The sequence below is a fragment of the Heptranchias perlo genome, chromosome 44 (assembly GCF_035084215.1).
Source record: "Heptranchias perlo isolate sHepPer1 chromosome 44, sHepPer1.hap1, whole genome shotgun sequence".
Classification (NCBI taxonomy): domain Eukaryota; kingdom Metazoa; phylum Chordata; class Chondrichthyes; order Hexanchiformes; family Hexanchidae; genus Heptranchias; species Heptranchias perlo.
The window spans coordinates 3,621,889-3,641,370 of NC_090368.1; the positions used below are offsets into that span (position 1 = coordinate 3,621,889).

General features: G+C 49.1%; 1 protein-coding gene across 1 annotated transcript; it reads right to left on the reverse strand.

The window, feature by feature from the left end:
* Positions 1-892: 892 nt before the first annotated feature.
* LOC137306615 (protein disulfide-isomerase A3-like) lies at positions 893-19,469 on the reverse strand. Its single transcript, XM_067975916.1, has 13 exons — positions 19,254-19,469; positions 17,313-17,391; positions 16,286-16,403; positions 15,505-15,612; positions 14,380-14,509; positions 12,661-12,774; positions 10,828-10,953; positions 9,232-9,414; positions 7,777-7,885; positions 6,629-6,757; positions 5,745-5,824; positions 3,887-3,944; positions 893-2,394 (listed from the first exon to the last, which is right to left on the reverse strand). The coding sequence occupies exons 1-13, from the start codon at positions 19,412-19,414 to the stop codon at positions 2,293-2,295; spliced, it is 1,497 nt and encodes a 498-aa protein (XP_067832017.1). The 5' UTR covers positions 19,415-19,469; the 3' UTR covers positions 893-2,292.
* Positions 19,470-19,482: the final 13 nt, after the last annotated feature.

Below are 19,482 nucleotides of genomic sequence, written 5' to 3' on the forward strand. Positions count from 1 at the left end.
TCATTAATTCCTTCAGGGTAGGAAACCTGCTGTCCTTACACAGTCTGGGTCTATATAACTCCAGTCCCACCTCAACTCAGTTGACTCTTAACCGCCCTCTTAAGTGGTCTAGCAAAACCCTCATTGTAACTAGCGATGGGCAGTAAATGCCAGCCTGGTTAGCGATGCCCATATGCCTTGAACAGGGGGGAAAATGCATGGCTCATTGGGCATCAATTTCCCTCTAATACCTCACTCGCTTATGCATGTATGAGCCTAAACAATGACTATTGGCAGGCTATTCAACCACATGGGCGTTGCAGCCAGGCCCAAATCTGTCCTCAGTGTTAATCAACATGGGTCAATGTAGAATCGGGCTGATTTCTCACCCTCCCCCCCCCTCCCCCAAGCCAATTTATAATACCCCTGTTACCATCCTCCAAGCTGAAATTAGTTAACACATCATAAACTGGGGATCAAACCTCCTGGTCTTTCTCAAGCAGCTCAGCCAGGAAAGTGGTGCATTAACCTGTTTACAAAAGCACACACCAGCTCCTTTTGGGCTACAACTGGGCACAATCAGTAAACTGGGCCACGTCTGCCCTCTCAGGTGGTTGTAAAAAAATCCCACGCCCACTTCAAAGAGCAGGGGAGTTCTTCCTGGTGTCGTGGCCAACATTTATCCCTCAAACAACACCTAGAACAAGTTATTAGGATGTTTGTGGGACCTTGCTGCGCACAAGTTTGCTGCCGTGTTTCCTACATTACAACAGTGACTGCACTTCAAAAAAAAGTACTTCATTGGCTGTAAAGCGCTACGGGACATCCTGAGGCAGTGTAAGGCGCTATATAAATGCAATTTCTTTCTTTAACAATGAAACTGCACATTGGCAAGAAACACAGGAATACAAAGAAGATTTAATTGATTTATTGAAAAAACAATTTCCATTATTCCTATTCAGCACCATTCCATCCCATTGGACATTTTCTGGAGGCAGAATTCCCCCCCCCACAAAAAACACGGTTTCCACACGATCCCGACAAGTTGCATTTAATAACCAGGTTACTGTGCAAGAATAACTAGCGTAGTGTTTCGTCAGGGCAAAGGGACGAAGTTTTACATCCACATGGAACGGAAACTTGAAATGTTCCCTTGTGCAGGAGCAGATATGCAAAAACTCCTCCCGTTCGCTGGGATCACTTGTGAATGCCATTCCCTGTCAGTAATTCCATAGCAGCGCACGTTACAAAAAACGGGGATGGAGCTGTCCGGGAAAACGTGGTAGGGAGTTGGATCCTCCCGACAGGAATTTGGTATTCAATGACAGTCAAAGTCAACCCGGATGAGTTAAGACAGCAGCAGCACTTTGAAGGGAGGTCGGGGAAAGACAGCACGGAATGAGGCATGCAAGGAAAATACCAGCAGGACCAGATGGAACTTGCCCCTCATCAAACTAGAACCTGCAGGCTGCACTGTACAGTTCTAGTAGGAACCGACAGAGTCGAAATGCTGGGAAAGTGAAAGGCAAGAGGGCGAGGGGTAAAATCCCCCCCCCCCCCCCACCGGAGATGTTCTAAAATGCTGCATCGGTTTTTTAAAAAATACTTCTGTCGTCTTCTTAGGACTCATTTTAATCTCGAGTACGGTTTGTGTTTTATGAGTGTCAGTGCAAATCGCCCATTGGCCAAGGAGAAATGCTACTCACATGTAGGATACCCCTGCACTGAGGCAAGACTGGGAAAACACTCCCCTGATTTTATAGCACGTCTGCCAATTAAGTGGCAACCCAGTGGGCAGAAATAGGAGTCGGTCTATTAAGGCAGATCAAATACTGCTTTCTAATCATTTATACCTCTGTAAACTGGACCTCCACGAGCCAAAGATGGAAGAGGAAAAGATAAATCGTCAAATGCTGGAAACAGGAAATAAAAAAAGGTGGGAGGGGAAAACGCTGGAATACGTAAGCAGCTGTCAGCGTCTGAAAGAGGAGAGACAGGGTCATTGGAGTCCAAACTTTCAGCTGCTGACTTTTGTACTCATTTCCTCTTTTAGGTACAAGACGCAAGATGAGTTGGTGGCAACGTTACGGAAAATCCGCCCGCAGCTAAACGATGGCCGGTTAACCTTAAACACTGGGAAGCTGTCACAGATACGGCTAATCTCGGTAAATTATTACGAATGTACTTGCAAAGTGCTAGTCAACCACGCAGCACCTCCAATTTCCAGGTTGCAATTTCTCTCCGATCTCATTTTTAAAAAATTAAATGGTTATATTAGTATCGTTGCGTGTTGATCTCGTCTTCCCGTCTCGTTCACAGTTCCTTCTCCGCTCTCGTCTCTTCTCCCTCTGTAACTAGCGGGCTACTTGCTTCCTTCTTCAAGTAGCTCAGGAAATCGCTGACTTCGCGGCCCCCCTGAGAACCAAATAAGAGGAAGGACAAAGTGATAAAGACCCAAAAGCACCGTCTTCACGCTGCGGCTGCAGTCCCCACAAGCAGTGGTGCAACATCATCCAAGTGTGTGCCCACTAAAGAAAGGGCTTGATTCATACAGCGCCTTTTCACCACCTCAGGATGCCCCAAAGCGCTTTACAGCCCATGAAGTACTTTTTAAAAGTGTAGTCACCGTTGTAATGTAGGAAACGCGGGAGCCAATTCCCACAGTGGGTATCGCTCTCGCCTCGGAGTCAGATTGTTGTGGGTTCAAGTCCCACTCCAGGGACTTGAGCGTATAAGCTCGGCCGACACTCCCAGTGCCGTACTGAGGGAGTGCTGCAATGTTGGAGGTGCCGTGTTTCGGACAAGACATTAAATGAGGCCCCGTCTTCCCCCTCAGGTGGACATAAAAGATCCCACGACACCATTTCAAAGAACAGGAGATTTCTCCCTGGTGTCCTGGCCAATATAAACCTCTCAACTAACATCACTAAAACAGATTATCTGTTTGCTGTTAGTGGGACCCTTGCTGTGCGCAAATTGGCTGCCACGTTTCCTACATTACAACAGAGACTACACGTCAAAAAAGTATTTCATTGGTTGTAAAGCGCTTTGGGACATCCTGGGGTTGTGAAAGGTGCTGTAGAAATGCAAGTTCTTTCTTTTCTTTCACTGCACAATGGAGTAACAAGAGTACAGAGCGAATGCTACGTTGTTGGAGGCATAACCCTTTGGTTGAGATGTTAAACGGAGGTTGCCTCTGCCTGTTCCAGCTACGTGTTGAAGATGCCATGACGATCATGCAGTTCTCCCAGTGCCCCAGTTAACATACCGGCCTCATCAACACCCCACCAGGAACAGATTAACTGGTTGTTCTTATTGCCATGTGGGATCTTACTGTATGCAAAATGGCTGCTGCATTTGCTTACATAACAATCACTACATCTCAAAGTAATTAACTGCACGGGAAGTATTTTGGAATGTTTGTTGCCCCCACCCCCTATTTCCGTAACTTCCTCCAGCCCTACAACCCTCCGAGATCTCTGCTCTCCTCCAATTCTGGCCTCTTGTGCATCCCCCGATTTCCTTCGCTCCACCATTGGCGACATGCCTCCAGCTGCCTCGGCCCTAAGCTCTGGAATTCCCTCCCTAAACCTCTCCGCCTCTCCCTCCTCCTTTAAGACCCTCCTTAAAATCTACCTCTTTGACCAAGCTTTTGGTGGCTTCTCTGTGGCTCAGGGTCAATTTTTGTCTGGTAACGCTCCCGAGAAGCACCTTGCGATGTTTTTAACCACGTTAACAGCACTATATAAATGCAAGTCTTTCTAACTACACTTTCTACTATCTAGGATTCAGGACAATCTCCGGATTGCAGTGATAACTTTCCCAGCAGCTGGAAGCTCGGGGGGCGGGGGGAATTTCTCTTCTCCTTTTCTCTCCCCCCCCCCCACAATAAAGTTAAATACTGTACCTCATACTTCTTTGGAGACTGTTTCATTCCCGCAGCAACAAAATAAATAGTCGGGAACCTGCAAACAAATTAAGACAGGGATAAATCCACTGAGTATTTTATACATATTCTCTTCAGTTTTGAAGTCTCCATCCATTCTGCAGAGTAACACAGGGACCAGGTTTCCTAGCTTACTTATAGGAACAGGAGGAGGTCATTCAGCCCCTCGAGCCTGTTCCGCCATTCAATTAGATCATGGCTGATCTGTATCCTAACTCCATCTACCCGCCTTGGTTCCGTAACCCTTAATACCCTTACCTAACAATCTCAGTTTTGACATTTTCAATTGATCCCCAGCCTCAGCAGCTTTTTGGGGGAGAGTTTTCCAGATTTCCACTCCCCTTTGTGTGAAGAAGTGCTTCCTGACATCACCCCTGAACTGCCTGGCTCTAATTTTAAGATTATGCCCTCTTTGTTCTGGACTCTACCCACCAGAGGACAGTTTCTCTCTATCTACCCTATCGCATCCCTTTAATCAACTTAAAGATCACCCCTTAATCCTCTATACTCGAGGGAATACAAGCCTAGTCTCTGCAACCTGCTATGGGATATTTTTCCCTCTGAAGTTTGAGGGATTAGCAGCAGGAAGCCTTGCTGATTGCAAGCATAGATTCCTCAGGCCAAATGCATCAGTCCAACTGCCACTGGAGTCGAGATTGGCCAATTCAGCATAGTCTGGGGATCAAATGTGAGGGGAGTTTTAGAAAAAAAACCAGTGCAACCTCAACATTGTACAGCTTGCATCTCTGGGCCAACAAGCCAAGTGAACTGCCCGACTTGCTGAGCTTCTCCAGCATTTTCTGTTCTTAAGCCAAGTGAATTGCTTGTGGAAACAATGGGGAGTCTCAGCGGGTAATGTGTGGATGTCACCCAGCAGTTCCAAGCCCTCTGGAGACCCTTCCTGAGAATCTACACAGTAAAGAGGGCCAGTCGCACCCAGACCATTTGCCAAGAGTGGAAGCGAGGACAAACTTGGAATGGAATCGCAAGTTAACAGCAGCCGGCCCAAGTTGGATTAATATGGGATCTTCTCATACATCCTTTATGTGGAGGTATTATAGGATATTGTCATATACCCTTTACCTCAAATACAAGTTCAAGGACTAGGACAACAGTGAAAAGGTCTGGTTAATACTCTTTATCAAATCAAGTCAATGAGATAATAAAAGCACAACTCCCTACATGCAGTATATGAGATATAGATACCAATTATACTCACGTACCAAGGACTCAGCAGGAGATCGCAAGTGTGTTGTCTTGACCGCTTACACTAGCCTCAGCAAGACTAGATGGAAGATCCCCAGGGAGCTCCAGTGTGTTGTATATTTATAGGTTTAATTACATAGGACAAATGTGGGTCCCATATATCACCACATTCTGGGTGTATGCTACTGATACAGCTGCTATCTTATCTGTCCCAATCTTTATTGCAAATGGCCACATCTGTACTGGAGTCCTTTTCTCACACTAAAAGCCTGTCTGGTACATCCGAGTGTCTTTCTGAAATGTGTTTTAACCCAACTAGCTCAATATAATATAATGCCAACTAGCTTACTCTATTTAATAATCTATACATGCCTATCCTTACTGGCCCTAAAAGCAAGGGAGGCCCATTCTAGCAAGACTACCACACAGGCCCAAGTGCAGAAACAAATTATCTTGACCCACCCCCAAAACAGCAGGATATTCCCAGAGTGTTTGCAACCATACCAACAGCCCCAAGGCACTCTCCTGTAGTACCACGGAACAAAACATTTCACAAGTTTAAAGTTATAACGAGCAGCTTGCTGCGGCAAATGCTACCCAGTGACGTTCTTACCCTCGCACATCATAAACAGAAGGCACGTCATTGGCCGTGGCATCCATCTTGGCAATCACTATATTAGGATCACTCCTGACCTGTAACACAAGCAGTTCGAGAGCTGGCGTCAGTGACCTTATGCAGAACATAATCAGTGTTAAAAGTTTTCTCCGACAAGTTTCCAGACAGCATTTATAGGCATGATTCCTGGGATGAGGGGGTTGTCCTATGAGGAGAGGTTGAGTAGAATGGGCCTATAGTCTCTGGAGTTTAGAAGACTGAGAGGTGATCTCATTCAAACGAATAAAATTCTTAGGGGCCCTGACAGGGTAGATGCTGAGAGGCTGTTTCCCCGGGCTGGAGAGTCTGGAACTAGGGGACATAGTCGCAGGATAAGGGGTCGGCCATTTAGGACTGAGATGAGGAGGAATTTCTTCACTCAGAGGGTTGTGAACGTTTGGAATTCTCTACCCCAGAGGGCTGTGGATGCTCAGTCATTGAGTATATTCAAGGCTGAGATCGATAGATTTTTGGACTCTAGGGGAATCAAGGGAAATGGGGATCGGGCAGGAAAGTGGAGCTGAGGTCGATGATCAGCCATGATCTGATTGAATGATGGAGCAGGCTCGAGGGGCCGAATGTCCGACTCCTGCTCCTAGTTCTTATGTTCAGCAGGTGAACTGGTAAATTCACTACTCTACTGAGTCAAACAGGGCAAGGTTTAATCTTTGGTTTGTGCCAAGGTACCTGATCTCAGCCAGGGCAACAGTAGGGCCACAATATCTGGCCTCGTAGGGGGAGGGGGGCTAATTGCCCTCCTCTGTATCCTAGGAAGAGTCACCTTCTTCAGCAGACAATAGGAAGTGAACGAAGGGTAAATTGAGAGTAAGGCCGTCACTTACCATCTCTCCCAGCTGCTTGTACTTTGGTTCCAGGTTCTTGCAGTGACCGCACCAGGGGGCGTAAAACTCAATCAGGACATCTTTCGACTCATCATTCACCACCTCATCAAAGTTCTCAGCTACAACCACCTGGACACAAAGGGGGAAAAAAAACCCTGCCGTCAGTGAACGCGCTCTCTCAGGAATCACACAGAGCAGAAGGAGGCCATTCGGCCCATCGTGCCTGTGACGGCTCTTTGAAAGCGTGAGCCAATTAGTCCCACTCCCCCCAACTCTTTCCCTGTAGCCCTGCAAATTCTTCCTTTTCAAGTATATATTTAATTCCCCTTTGAAGATTACTATTGAATCTGCTTCCACCACCCTTTCAAGGGGAGAACAAACTTCCTACAGCCCAGGCCCAATTTGCACAGCGACAGAAGTACTATTCCCAGGGCGAGTGCACCAAACAACATCAGTCCAGAATTAAAATAAAATGGGAGAATGTCTCAGCTGAAAAGTGCAGAGAGGAATGTTAGAAGGATACATGGTGTTAGAATGAGTTAGGGTCATTGGCTGTGCGACAAGTTCGATTTCAACAACCTGCATTTATATAGCGCCTTTAATGTGGTAAAACATCCCAAGGCGCTTCACAGGAGCGATTATCAAATTAAATCTGGCACCGAGCCGCCGAAAGAGAGATTAGGTCAGGTGACCAAAGGCTTTGTCAGAGACAGGTTTTAAGGAGGAGAGCAGTGGAAAGGTTTAGGGAGGGAATTCCAGAGCTTAGGCCCTAGGCGACTGAAGGCACAGCCGCCAGTGGTGGGGCGAGGGAAATCGGGGAATGGACAAGAGGCCAGAATTGGAGGAGCGCAGGGGGGATTGTAGGGCTGGAGGTTACAGAGATAGGGAGGGGCCATATTGTGATTATCATCTAATCACCACTTCATTCACCTCACCTTCTCCCCATATCCTTTACAACCTTGATGCGGCATATTATATATAAAAAAGTGTATCCAATTAAAATTGTACATCAGATGCACGCCTGTTACAATTTGGTGTTAAATATTTTACCAGTAACACTCTTTTAGGTAGGGCTTCTCATTGCTTGGTAGGACCCCCGCCTCGTCTAGTGAATGGAGAGCACCTTGTCTACACCAGTCTGGACCCACCTTGACAGGCCCATCATTCTTCTCGGGAACGGGCTCAGATTTGAGATAGGGCTTCAACCTCCCATCAAAGTAATCGTGCAGGAAACGTTCGAAGGCTTTCCCGTCACGGCTGAAAGTCAGAAGGAAAGGCCTCATCAGACGGAGTTACAACGACCCCACACCCTGCCCACAAGCCCCAGAGATATCGTCTGGGGCCCTCATGGACTACCAGAGCTCATGGTCAGCCAAGGACAGGAACCAGACTCTGATTACCCATAGTTTACTCTAGTAATTGGGGGGGGGGGGGGGGTGAATTAATTTGGGACGATAATAAAATACATGTGAAGAAACCTAGAACACGACTTTACAAAAGCTGAAGATACATGTAGGAGGTCACACTTGGATGGTCCAAAATTCATCTGGTCATAAAGTGGGCCATGACATGCTTGTAACAATTTGGTGTTAAATGTTTTGCCAGTAACACTTTTAGATAGGGCTTCTCATAGCTTGGTAGGACCCCCGTCTCGTCCTAGGGGAGCTTCACCTCATTCCAACTGTAACTCCTCATGCTCAGAAAGCATCAACTCCTTGCTGAATACAAGCTCACGGGCGCTGAGCAGCCACCCAATTACTCATCCACGTGGCCAATCTCAGGCATGAGCCTAGACGGTGATCCAGTAACTCCCCGGCACTGGATAGCAATCAGGAGCAGGAACTCCCCTCATTTGACTTTTGCACTCTTCATAGCCCAGGGACACACAAGCTGCTGCCACTGAAAAGCAGGGGCAGTGTAAGTGGCGGGGACTGTACTTGTTAATCGTAAACCAGACCGTTTTATAATTGTTGCAGATTTACAAGGACGATACCAGTGCTGAGAGAGGTTATAACTATCAGGGAAGGCTGAACAGGCTGGGGCTCTTTTCTCTAGAAAAGAGAAGGCTGAGGGGTGACCTGATAGAGGTCTTCAAGATTATGAAGGGGTTCAACAGGGTAGATGTAGAGAAGATGTTTCCACTTGTGGAGGAGGCCAAAACTGGGGGCCATAAATATAAGATAATCACTAATAAATTCAAGAGAAATTTTACCCAGAGAGTGGTGAGAATATGGAACTTGCTACCACATGGAGTGGTTGAGGCGAATAGCAGAGATGGATTTAAGGGGAAGCTAGATAAGTACATGAGGGAGAAAGGAATAGAAGGATATGGTGATAGGGTGAGATGAAGTAGGGGTGGGAGGAGGCTCACATGGAGCATAAACACCGGCACTAGTCGGGCCGAATGGCCTGTTTCTGTGCTGTGAATTCTATGTAAACCATGTAATGCAAAGTGTAACCTTCCGCTGCTAGAGTGGTGTCCCTTCATGCTAGCATGTCCAGTTGCTGTTAAGTAAACCCTGGCAAAGTAGACAGATGGAAATCCACAGGTCATTAAAAAGGGGGGGGGGGGGGTGGAGGAGGGGTCCAAGGTATCAACTTACGTAAATTCCTCGTGCATAACATACTTCTCGCCCTTGACCGTTTTAATTGCCACCACGGGGACCTCTCCAGAGACTTTGTCCAAACCAAACTCGGACACTTCGTAAGCAAAGTCTCGATGGTTCGCTATCGCAAAACTCAACTTCTTGCCAGCCTCCACGAACTTCTTGGCAATCATCATGACCCTGAGACCGGGGGGGTGGGGGGAAAGAGATTTTAAAAATTGCAACTTAATTAAAGATACTTTCTGCACCGTCTCCCTTCACCATTTCCTGAGACAACGTGAAGCCGTCCCACTCCCACCAGGTTCAGTCGTAACATTTTAAAAGGGAACTGGGTCCATACTTGAAAGGTCACTGTTGTAATGTAGGAAACGTGGCAGCCAACTTGCACACAGCAAGATCCCGCAAATAGCAATGTGACAATGACCAGATCATCAGTTTTGATGTTGGTTGATGGATAAATATTGGCCCAGGACACCACGGAGTACTCCCCTGCTTTTCGAATGGTGCAGAGGGATCTTCTGCATCTAGCCGAGGAGACAGACAGGGCCTGGGTTTAACATCTCATCCGAAAGGCAGCACCTCCGACAGTGCAGCGCTCCCTCAGTACTGGCACTGGAATTTCAGCCATGATTTTTGCGTTCGAGTTTCTGGAGTGGGACTTGAACCCACAACCTTCTGACTCGGGCGAGAGTCAGAGCCACGGCTAACTTTGCAGAAAGAGCAGGGGGAGTGGGCCTGATTAGATAGCCCTTTCAAAGGGCCGGCACAGGCAGGATGGGCTGAATGGCCTCCTCCTGTGCTGTCTGATTTTCCAAAATTACTCACTGGGTGCAAGAGCGACACTGGAACGATGTTCCTTCCCTCCTACGCAGAAAGGTCTAGCCTTCATATCAAATCCCAGCAGAGCTCCAGCACACCACCCCCACTACAATTACCTTTGAAAGTGTTTCTCACTCTCTCTGACGGCAGGTTCAGCCAGTGAATAGGCAAGACGTGCAGAACACGGCAGTCCAAAGGTTTGCTTCCTGATTTGTGTTCATTCAGCCAAGGCAGCGTTAGGAGGGTGGGGTGGCGATGGGAGAGACTGCTTCAGTCCACCTGGGCTAACAAAGGGGAGGAAATAAGCCCGGGCCCTCGCTGATCCCAGCAAACCCTGCGGGAAGCGTGTGCACGCACGTCATCAGGTGCGCACAGGGGCGGTGCAAGGGCTGTGATGCCCCCCACAGTCAAAAAGCCGGCATGATTAGCATTCATTCTGCTCAGACATCCGAGGAGCTGTACTGCAGGGAGTCAGGAGAGGAGGGGATGGGAGCGGCAAAAACTGGTGATTCAGTTGTTCCTCACCATTTCTCCCCCCTCCTGGGGCTGTGAGATAAACAATCTATTCTCTGGCCTCTATATAAAGATTTGAGTGGGGAACTCTCCTGCATTTTCACCCTAGCTGTGGAAAAAAGCCTGATCTCTGCTCTCAACTCAGTTTTCAATTGCAGGGGGGGATGTCTATTCAACTCCTCTCCTCTTCCCCCTCGAAACACCAACTCCCCGTCAAAAGCTTGCCAAAGGGGTTGCCCCTCACCCCCTCTCCCCCAGTACCTGTTCCTCCAGTAGTTGGTCCCTTTGGGGTTCTTGTCATAATCCACCTCGTAATACGCAGTCAGCAGATCCTTCCCGCTCATCTGATCCTTGTTATCGAGGGTCAGGTGGGGACAAATCCCATAGCTACAGGAAACAGGAAGATCAAAGTCTGATCAATACAATACACATCGGCAAATGGCTCCCCATAACAGGGAAGCACATGTAAAAGCTGCAGTGATTACCTGTGCTGGGGTCCAGTACCGTGGGCACAAGCCGCCCGCCAGCAACTCGTCCACGTGCAGTGTCTGCAGGTTATTCCATTGCAGGGGACCACAATGGTTGCATCCGATTGTGTCCTCATCTCCCCACCCCCATTCCCAGTGAACTTTCCAAGAGCTGTTGGATAGGGCCAAATAAGCAAACCAGAACCGTTTCTGCTTGAAAAAAATCCTTGTCGTTTCCCACCCGAGATTCATAAATATGGAGCTTATCACAATTTTAGAGAAAGCCGTCTCTCCAGGTCGCAACGGGCCGGTAGCAGCGCTAAAGTTTCTGGAACAGGCGGCTGTTGAGAATCTGCCTACCTTCCTGGTGGAACTCTCAAAAGTACTAGCAAACCCAGGAAACAGTCAAGTTGCCCGAATTGCAGCTGGTCTACAAATCAAGACTGCATTTATATAGCGCCTTGAACGTAGAAGCAGAGCCCCTGGTTGACGCCACACCCCCAACCCAGAGACACCAAGGGCTACTGCAGCACCGCACCTCACTCCAGTTATGACCAACCGGGCCCAGGATCAATCTGGGAACCCCCTCCTCACCAATTTGTGTGTGGCACAGTTTCGCACCAGGGAAGGGATTTAGCAATGAAGTTCCCCGTAATTAAGTGTTCATTAGCACAGTGATAAACTTCTGGACTGTGTGGCAATTAATATTTCAATGGGGGGGGGGGTTATAAAAGGAAGAACTTGCATTTATATAGCAACTTTCATGACCTCGGGACGTCCCAAAGCGCTTTACAGCCAATGAAGTATTCTTTTTTTTTAAAAATGAAGGTATAATCCAGGCTGACACTCCAGTGCCGGAGGGAGTGCTGCACTGTCGGAGGTGCCATAATTTGGATGAGACGTTAAACCGAGGCCCCGTCTGCCCCTCTCAGGAATTTTAAAAGATCCCACGGCACTTTTGAAGAGGAGCTGGGGAGTTCTCCCCGGTGTCCTTGCCAATATTTATCCCTCAACCAACATTAAAAACGGATTATCTGGTCATCATCTTATTACTGTTTGTGGGATCTTGCTGTGCGCAAATTGGCTGCCTACATTACAACAGTGACTACACTTCAAAAAGTACTTCATTGGCTGTAAAGGGCTTTGGGACGTCCTGAGGTCCCACCTGAGATCACAGGCGGGGCCTCGTTTTAACATCTCATCTGAAAGACGGCACCTCCGACAGGGCAGCGCTCCCTCAGTACTGCACCGGGAGTGTCGGCCTGGATCATATGCTCAAGTCTCTGGAGTGGGGGCTCGAACCCTCGACCATCTGACTCAAGAGGCGAGAGTGCTGCCCACTCAACCTTTATCTTGTGTCTGATAAATCACAGCCGAACCACTACTACCCAATATACCTCGTCTCATCTTCCCCTCCCACCACCCCGCCCCCCCAACTCTAGCCAACCGTGACAGTAGCCTGCATCAGGGGCCTTAGCCCTTCAGCTGGGATTCTCCGAGACTTGAGGGAGCTTATCCTCATTGCAGTCACGTGCGATTCTCTCAGCTGCACCCTCTCGTGGCGCCCCGCCTAGATGTTAAAACCACGGGTCGATATAAATCCCGTAACTGCTGAAGCAAACCGCACCTGTTCTCCTTGACGAACTTTGTGATCTTGGTGCTGGAGGACAAATCGTCAACCATCACCTTGCTCTCCTCAAATTTGTTTGCCAGGCGTGGGGGTCGGAACAGAATTACGGCCCTTTAAAAGAAGAGAGAGCATCTTAAACTCCTCACAAAAAGAAAACAATCAATCTGGGCAAGTGAATGCTTGCTTTAATCTTTTTGTGCTCCCACTCCCACCAATTTTACCAGCCCCCTCTCACTGATGCACAGTGGCACAAAGAAACATTTTGCTTTGGGGTATTTCCCCCCCCCCCCCTCTCCCGGAGGATTGGATTTAAGCTGGTGTTTGAGGCTGGGGAAGGGAGAAGACACTAGGCTTGTATTCCCGCGAGTGTAGAAGATTAAGGGGTTATCTCATTGAGGTGTTTAAGATGATTAAATGAGTCGATAGGGTAGACAGAGAGAAACTATTTCCTCTGGTGGGAGAGAGTCCAGAACAAGGGGGCATAACCTTAAAATTAGAGGTAGGCCGCTCAGGAGTGATGTCAGGAAGCATTTCTTCACACAAAGGGGAGTGGGAATCTGGAACACTCTCCCCCAAAAAGCTGTTGAGGTCGGGGGTCAATTGAAAATTTCAGAACTGAGATTGATAGATTTTTGTTAGGCGAGGGTATCAAGAGTTACGGAACCAAGATGCGTAGATGTGGAGTTAAGATACAGATCAGCTGCGATCTAATTGAACGGCAGAACAGGCTCGAGGGGCTGAATGGCCTTCTATGTAACGGGGGGGGGAGGGGAAAGGGAGGGCAAGGGCTTCTCGCCATCACAGCATTTAACACAAAGAAAATTATTTCTGCATCACTGAATTAACCCTTTACAGGGCAGATAGGCTATTGTTCACCCCACTCTCCTCCACGTTTTTCTCCCTCCTCTCCTGGAAGGGGTGGCTTATGCGGGTGGGGGGGGGGGGGGGGGAGGGTCGGTTTGACGTACGCTGGCCTCTCCCGTGGAACCAACCTTCACATCTGAGCCTCATACTCACCAACTATGTGATCGTTAGGGAAGGGAAGTGAGGGGAGGGAGGGAGGGAAAGAGAGGAACACGACAGCCAAGCCTGATCATTACAGGACAGCATTTAAAACGTGAAAATTCAATCAGACTGAGCAACATTACCAAAACGGTTGTTTCAAAATTTGGTATCTTCTTGGGACAGGAGGGGGCGCGATAGGGTAGATGCTAGGAGGATGTTACCCCTCATGGGGGAATCTAAAACTAGGGGGGACATAGTCTCAGAATAAGGGGTCGCCCATTTAAGACGGAAATGAGGAGGAATTTCTTCTCCTGGAAGGTTGTGAATCTGTGGAATTCTTTACCCCACAAAGCTGTGGAGGCTGAGTCATTGAACACATTCAAGGCTGAGTTAGACACATTTTTGATCAGCAAGGGAGTCAAAGGATATGGGGAAAGGGGAGTTGAGGTAAAAATCAGATCAGCCATGATCTCATTGAATGGCGGAGCAGGCTCGAGGGGCCGAATGGCCCACTCCTATCTCTTATGGTCTAATGGGAGCCTCTGATTTACCCTTTTCACAAACGTACTACAGCAGCCCGTGCTAGCCTGTTCAACTGGCATGTGAAACATAGCCCTAATCGACAATTCATTATTCAATACATTTTAAGACACGCGCACCGATTAAGGACCCATTCAGCACGCCCGGTGTTTGCACGTGGTTTATACGTACTCTCCGTCGACGCTGTGCTGCTGCAGGAGCTCAGGGGTGTATGTGTGCGCGAATCGATAGCTGTTCCTCAGAGAATTCGCAGCCTTGATGAACTGTGCTCGAGAGGCACTGCTGCTGTCAGCAAAGAACCCTGGGGAAAGGAACTGCTGTCAATCCGTGGGCAGGACAAAGCCGCAAGACACCTCATTTCGTAGAATCATACTGCACAGAAGGAGGCCATTCGGCCCATCGAGCCTGTGCCAGATTTATAGAAACTCAAACATCCCTCCTGTTCTCAACTGTACAAAACCCCTTAAGAAAAGGCAAGAATGAACTTGCATTTATATAGCACCTTTCTCATACCCTCAAAGCATTTGAGGAGTTTAAGGTGGTTAAGGGATTCGATAGGGTAGGTGGAGAGAAACTATTTCCTCTGGTAGGGGGAGTCCAGAACAAGGGGGCAGAACCTTAAAATTAGAGCTGGGCCGTTCAGGGGTGATGTCAGGAAGCACTTCACACAAAGGGGAGTGGAAATCTGGAACCCTCCTCTCCCCAAAAAAAACAGTTGAGGCTGGAGGTCAATTGAAAATGTCAAAAGTGAGATTGCTAGGTTCATGTTAGGCGAGAGTATCAAGGATTATGGAACCAAAGCGGGTAGATGGAGTTAAGATACAGATCAGACATGATCTAACTGAATGGTGGAACAGGCTCGAGGGGCTGAATGGCCTCTTCCCATCCCTGTCTTCCATTTCAGAGCCAATGCAGTACTTTTTGAAAAGCAGTCACTGTTGTTATGGCCATAAAAGCTGCAGCCAATTTACAGCAGGGTCCCACAAAAGCAAGAGACATACGACCATTAAATCAGTTTTCAGTGGCATTGGTTAAGGGATAAATATTGACCAGGACACAAGGAGAGCTCTCTGCTCTTCAAATAGTGCCTTTACGTCCACCTGAACAGGCAGGGTCTCGGCTTAACGCCTCATTCGAAGGTCAGTGAACTGCGCTGAACTGCCAGCCTAGAACGCGTGCTCAAGTCTTGAATCCACGACCTTCTGATTTTGAGGTGAGAGTGCTACCCACTGAAGTTAATTTACACCATAAGGAGAGTGCAAGAGACGAGGGGGAGGAGAAGTAAAAGGAACTCACCTACAACACTGGCGTCAAAGTCATGGATGAATTTTTCAAGCTCCTCGGCAGACTTTAACTCCATCGAGCTGGGCCCGGCCTGTTTCTTCATGTGACTCACGATTCCATCTATGGGGCAGAACGGGCGAGCTTTAGCGACCGTATCGAACGTTAAGACTAAGAGCAGGTTCTAATCCTCAGACCAGTGCTGTCAGCGAGATCGCAGGAAAGTGCAACGGTGGCTATATACTGAACTGTGAAAATAGCCAGCGGTGGAATTACAGTCGGTTGTTCCAAACATGGGTTGTGTCCTGGAGAAAGCATTTTGAGCTGTGTAACATTACGGGTAAAGTACTGGTGGGCGCAGGTGTGTCGATTGGAGGGAGCAATTAAGAGGTGATAATTCAGAGCAGCAGCCAGCGTCCCTGCCCCTGGTTACTACCCTCTGAAAGCGTGTGCAAGGACGGTCGGTAGCAAGCGTGATGGAATAGCCTGCCGACATGTTCTGCCCAGGCTTTGCGTGTGAACAATGGCCATTCGGGTGTGGCACTGTTGGGTAGCTGGGAACCAGTGGAGCTGTAGCCCAGCCAGACTCCAGCTCCTGCGCGTCCCTAACATAATACCAATGGAAAGAGCCAGATAACCTCATGGGTGCAAAACTGGATCGAGCTAACTCACACAAACCGCGCCCCCCCCACAAAAACTGTCCAGCCTTCAAAAGGCATCACCCACACTGATTTAAACCCCCACGCCCCCCTCCCTCCCTCCACTTCTTGATCTGTTCCTCGCCCTGGGAACGTACCCGCTGATCGAGGCCCATCATAGGGCCCGGACTCCTCTCCATTCCGGAAGATCTTCAGCGTGGGGTAACCGCTCACCCCGTATTTACCACAGCTTTCCGAGTTTGCGGTGCAATCGATCTGCACGCAAACCAAAAGAAAAACGTGTTACGACCGTCTTCGTACGAGGGGTAGGGGGACTCGCAACATTCAAATCGTTTGCCCACGTGGGTGATTTAGCCTCATGCCATGCAGCGTCACATGCCACAAAATTAACGTCCCCATTAATTTGTGTATATCTCAGGCTGCTAATACTAATTCATTTAGGTTTTGTCCAGCAATGACAGAACGGCCCTATCCAAAACCTCCAGACCCACAAAATTCAAACAGGACAATCCAGCATGCAAGATTGGGTCGGATTGCTCGATGGTTGTGCACGGTCCCTAGGTTGTGCGTCTCAGGGCATGGCTCAGTGGGTAGCAGTCTCGCCTCTGAGTCAGAAGGTTCGAGTCCCACTCCAGGGACTCGAGCACAAAATCCGGGCTGACACTCCCAGTTCAGTACTGAGGGAGCGCTGCACTGTCAGAGGTGCCGTCTTTCGGATGAGACGTTAAACCGAGGCCCGGGCTGCCCCTCTCAGGTGAGCATTCGAAGAAGTGCAGGGGCGTTCTCCCCGGTGTCCTGGGGCCAATTTTTAATCCCTCAATCAACATCACTGCAACAGATTATCTGGTCATTATCTCATTGCTGTTTATGGGATCTTGCTATGCCCAAACTGACTGTTGTAATGTAGGAAATGTGGCAGTGACTACAATTCAAAGTACTTAATTTGGGACGTTATGCTACAGAAACATTGTAAATTCACCAGTTGCAGGATTATTTGCTCAGGATAGAAAGTGCATCTGACCAAATGATCCTTTTAATTAAGCTTTAAATGCACAGTACAAAACTATTTTCCCCAATTCCGTGCAACTATCAATTGCAAGCCTTCGAAAACCAAAGCATTCCACCAGATATCGTCAACGCACCACCTCCCAGAGACACGCTCACCTTGATTAGAGCGACAGAACCTTTCAGTATGGTAGCAGCCTTCTCATATTCAGGCGCAAGGCGTTTACAGTGTCCACACCTGCAGGAAAGGGTTAAACTCGTTCAGCGAGCACTCAGGGTTTTACGGGTTAAACTGCGTCGACTCTAGAAACTTTGCAATTTGTTAAAAACATTTTTAACAAGTTCACGCGAGATAGCGTTCAATAAGCTTCTTTGTTTTAATCTTTGCAACCCCCCAGAAGAGGTGCGGTTCCACAGGCACAGGGCCCAATTGGTGGGTGTCAGTGGGCTATTCAACCTTGGGAGGCATCACAACCAAACCCGACCATGTCCCCCACTCCCCACCCCTTGACTTTTACATAAAAAAAGCACCCTCCAGTAAGGGTCACCGAATCACAAACATGTGAACCCTGTGCGGTCTTCCACCTCCTTAACCCAGGGGTGCCGACTCAGATCAATTCAATTGGAAGATAAGTCAGAGAGGCGAGAGGGTTGCTGCAATTGGCCCTGGCCACCCCAGGCGAGCGATCGAGCTCCTGATCACTATTCAAAAATCCTTTTGGAAAGCGAGTGGACATTAGGCGAGAACGGAATTGGTCTCCACCGCGACGCCCCACACAGCCGAATAGTTCGCCTTACGCAGTCCAAAATTCGCCACAATTCCCAGCAAGAGAAAAGTTAAATTTAAGTCACAGTCCTTGCTCCCAGCAGGTCAGAGGTTAACGGCACAAACGTCACTGACCCTCAGGTTCACGACCGCGTAATAAATAAAACAGGGTGCCGGGAATGTGACGACGCAGCAGCAGCTAGGCTCTCCTACCCCGAAAAACAACTGCAGCAATAATCTGGTTTGCCTCAGTGTAGATTTTAAAAGTGGAGCAACTTGTTGGGGCTCTTCGACCGAGCAGGGGGGCTCAGGACCAATAATTCCATTTTAATTGGGGCCCCTTTCGCTTGCTGTACAGGAGCGTATCCTGCCTGTTCTCCATTGTGTACCCCTCCCCTGGAGAGCAAGGCAAGGAGGTCGAACAGCAATGAATCCCCAGCTCAGCCGACACTCCGCCGTCCAGGGTGTGCCCGGGCACACGAGGGCAGCAAGTCCGCCGAGGCCTTCAAACGAGGCAGGCGACGGGGCCCGGGAGCACTCCCTCCCGTCCCATAGGGGCCCGGATGTGCTGGACTCGGACCCCCCCCAGGAGGAGTCGCAGGGCAGGGCTCCGACACATCCCGAGGGGAACGCCCCCTCCTGTAGGCCTCTCTCCGCGTAGCGGCCTCAACTGGGACATTCGGTCTTGAGGGGCATCGCAGCCGAGCCCAGCGTAGCAGCTCAAATCAGCGGGAAACGCCTTGCCGTGGGAGTCGTCAGAACCCAAGCCCAATCCTACCCACTGCGGGGGGGGGGGCTGAATAAACAAGCTATTCAACCAAGTGGGGCATCGCAGCCAAACTTGATCCTGCTCTTATCCAACGTCCATTCGTTTCAAGGTTGGGGGAGTGGGGGGGGGTCACTGCACAGCAATGACGGGCAGCAGCCCAGATATTGCACCCCCTCCCTAACCCAAGGGCACTGAGGCCAAGTCCAGCACACCAGCCAACCCCAGGCTGCATTCAGCCTAACTCTGCACAGATCACAGTGGGGGCAAATCACTGGCAGGACCACAGGCCCTGAAATGATTGGGACTTGCAACTTTTAGTTGAGATTCCCAGCATTTGCAATTTGAAAAGACCTCAAATAAAATCTGCAATTTGCAATGAATGGTTGCAATTGGAAATGTGTGCAGGGAAAAAAAAACATTAGACAGGAATGTCTATCCTTTCAGATTGCATATAAATAAAATTTAGCAGGGAAATCATGTGGTGGGAAACAAAATTTTAGGCCGCGAAAGCCTGCAGAAACTGGCCGCTCGCGTAATTGAGGTGGCCGGGTCCCGGGTCGCTCACCAAGGCGCGAAGAACTCCACCAGGGCGAGCTGGTGCTCGGCGACCCCGCTCTCAAAGTCCGCGTCCGTCAGCTCGACGACGTCGCTGCTCTCGGCGGCCGCCGCTCGAGCCGAATTCAAAAGCAGCGCGTGCACCAACGGCAGCAGCAGGTGCAACTCCATCTCTCCGTCCGTCCGTCCGCTCCAGCAAAGCTAGCTGTCAATCAAACGCCCGCCCGGGCAAATGACGT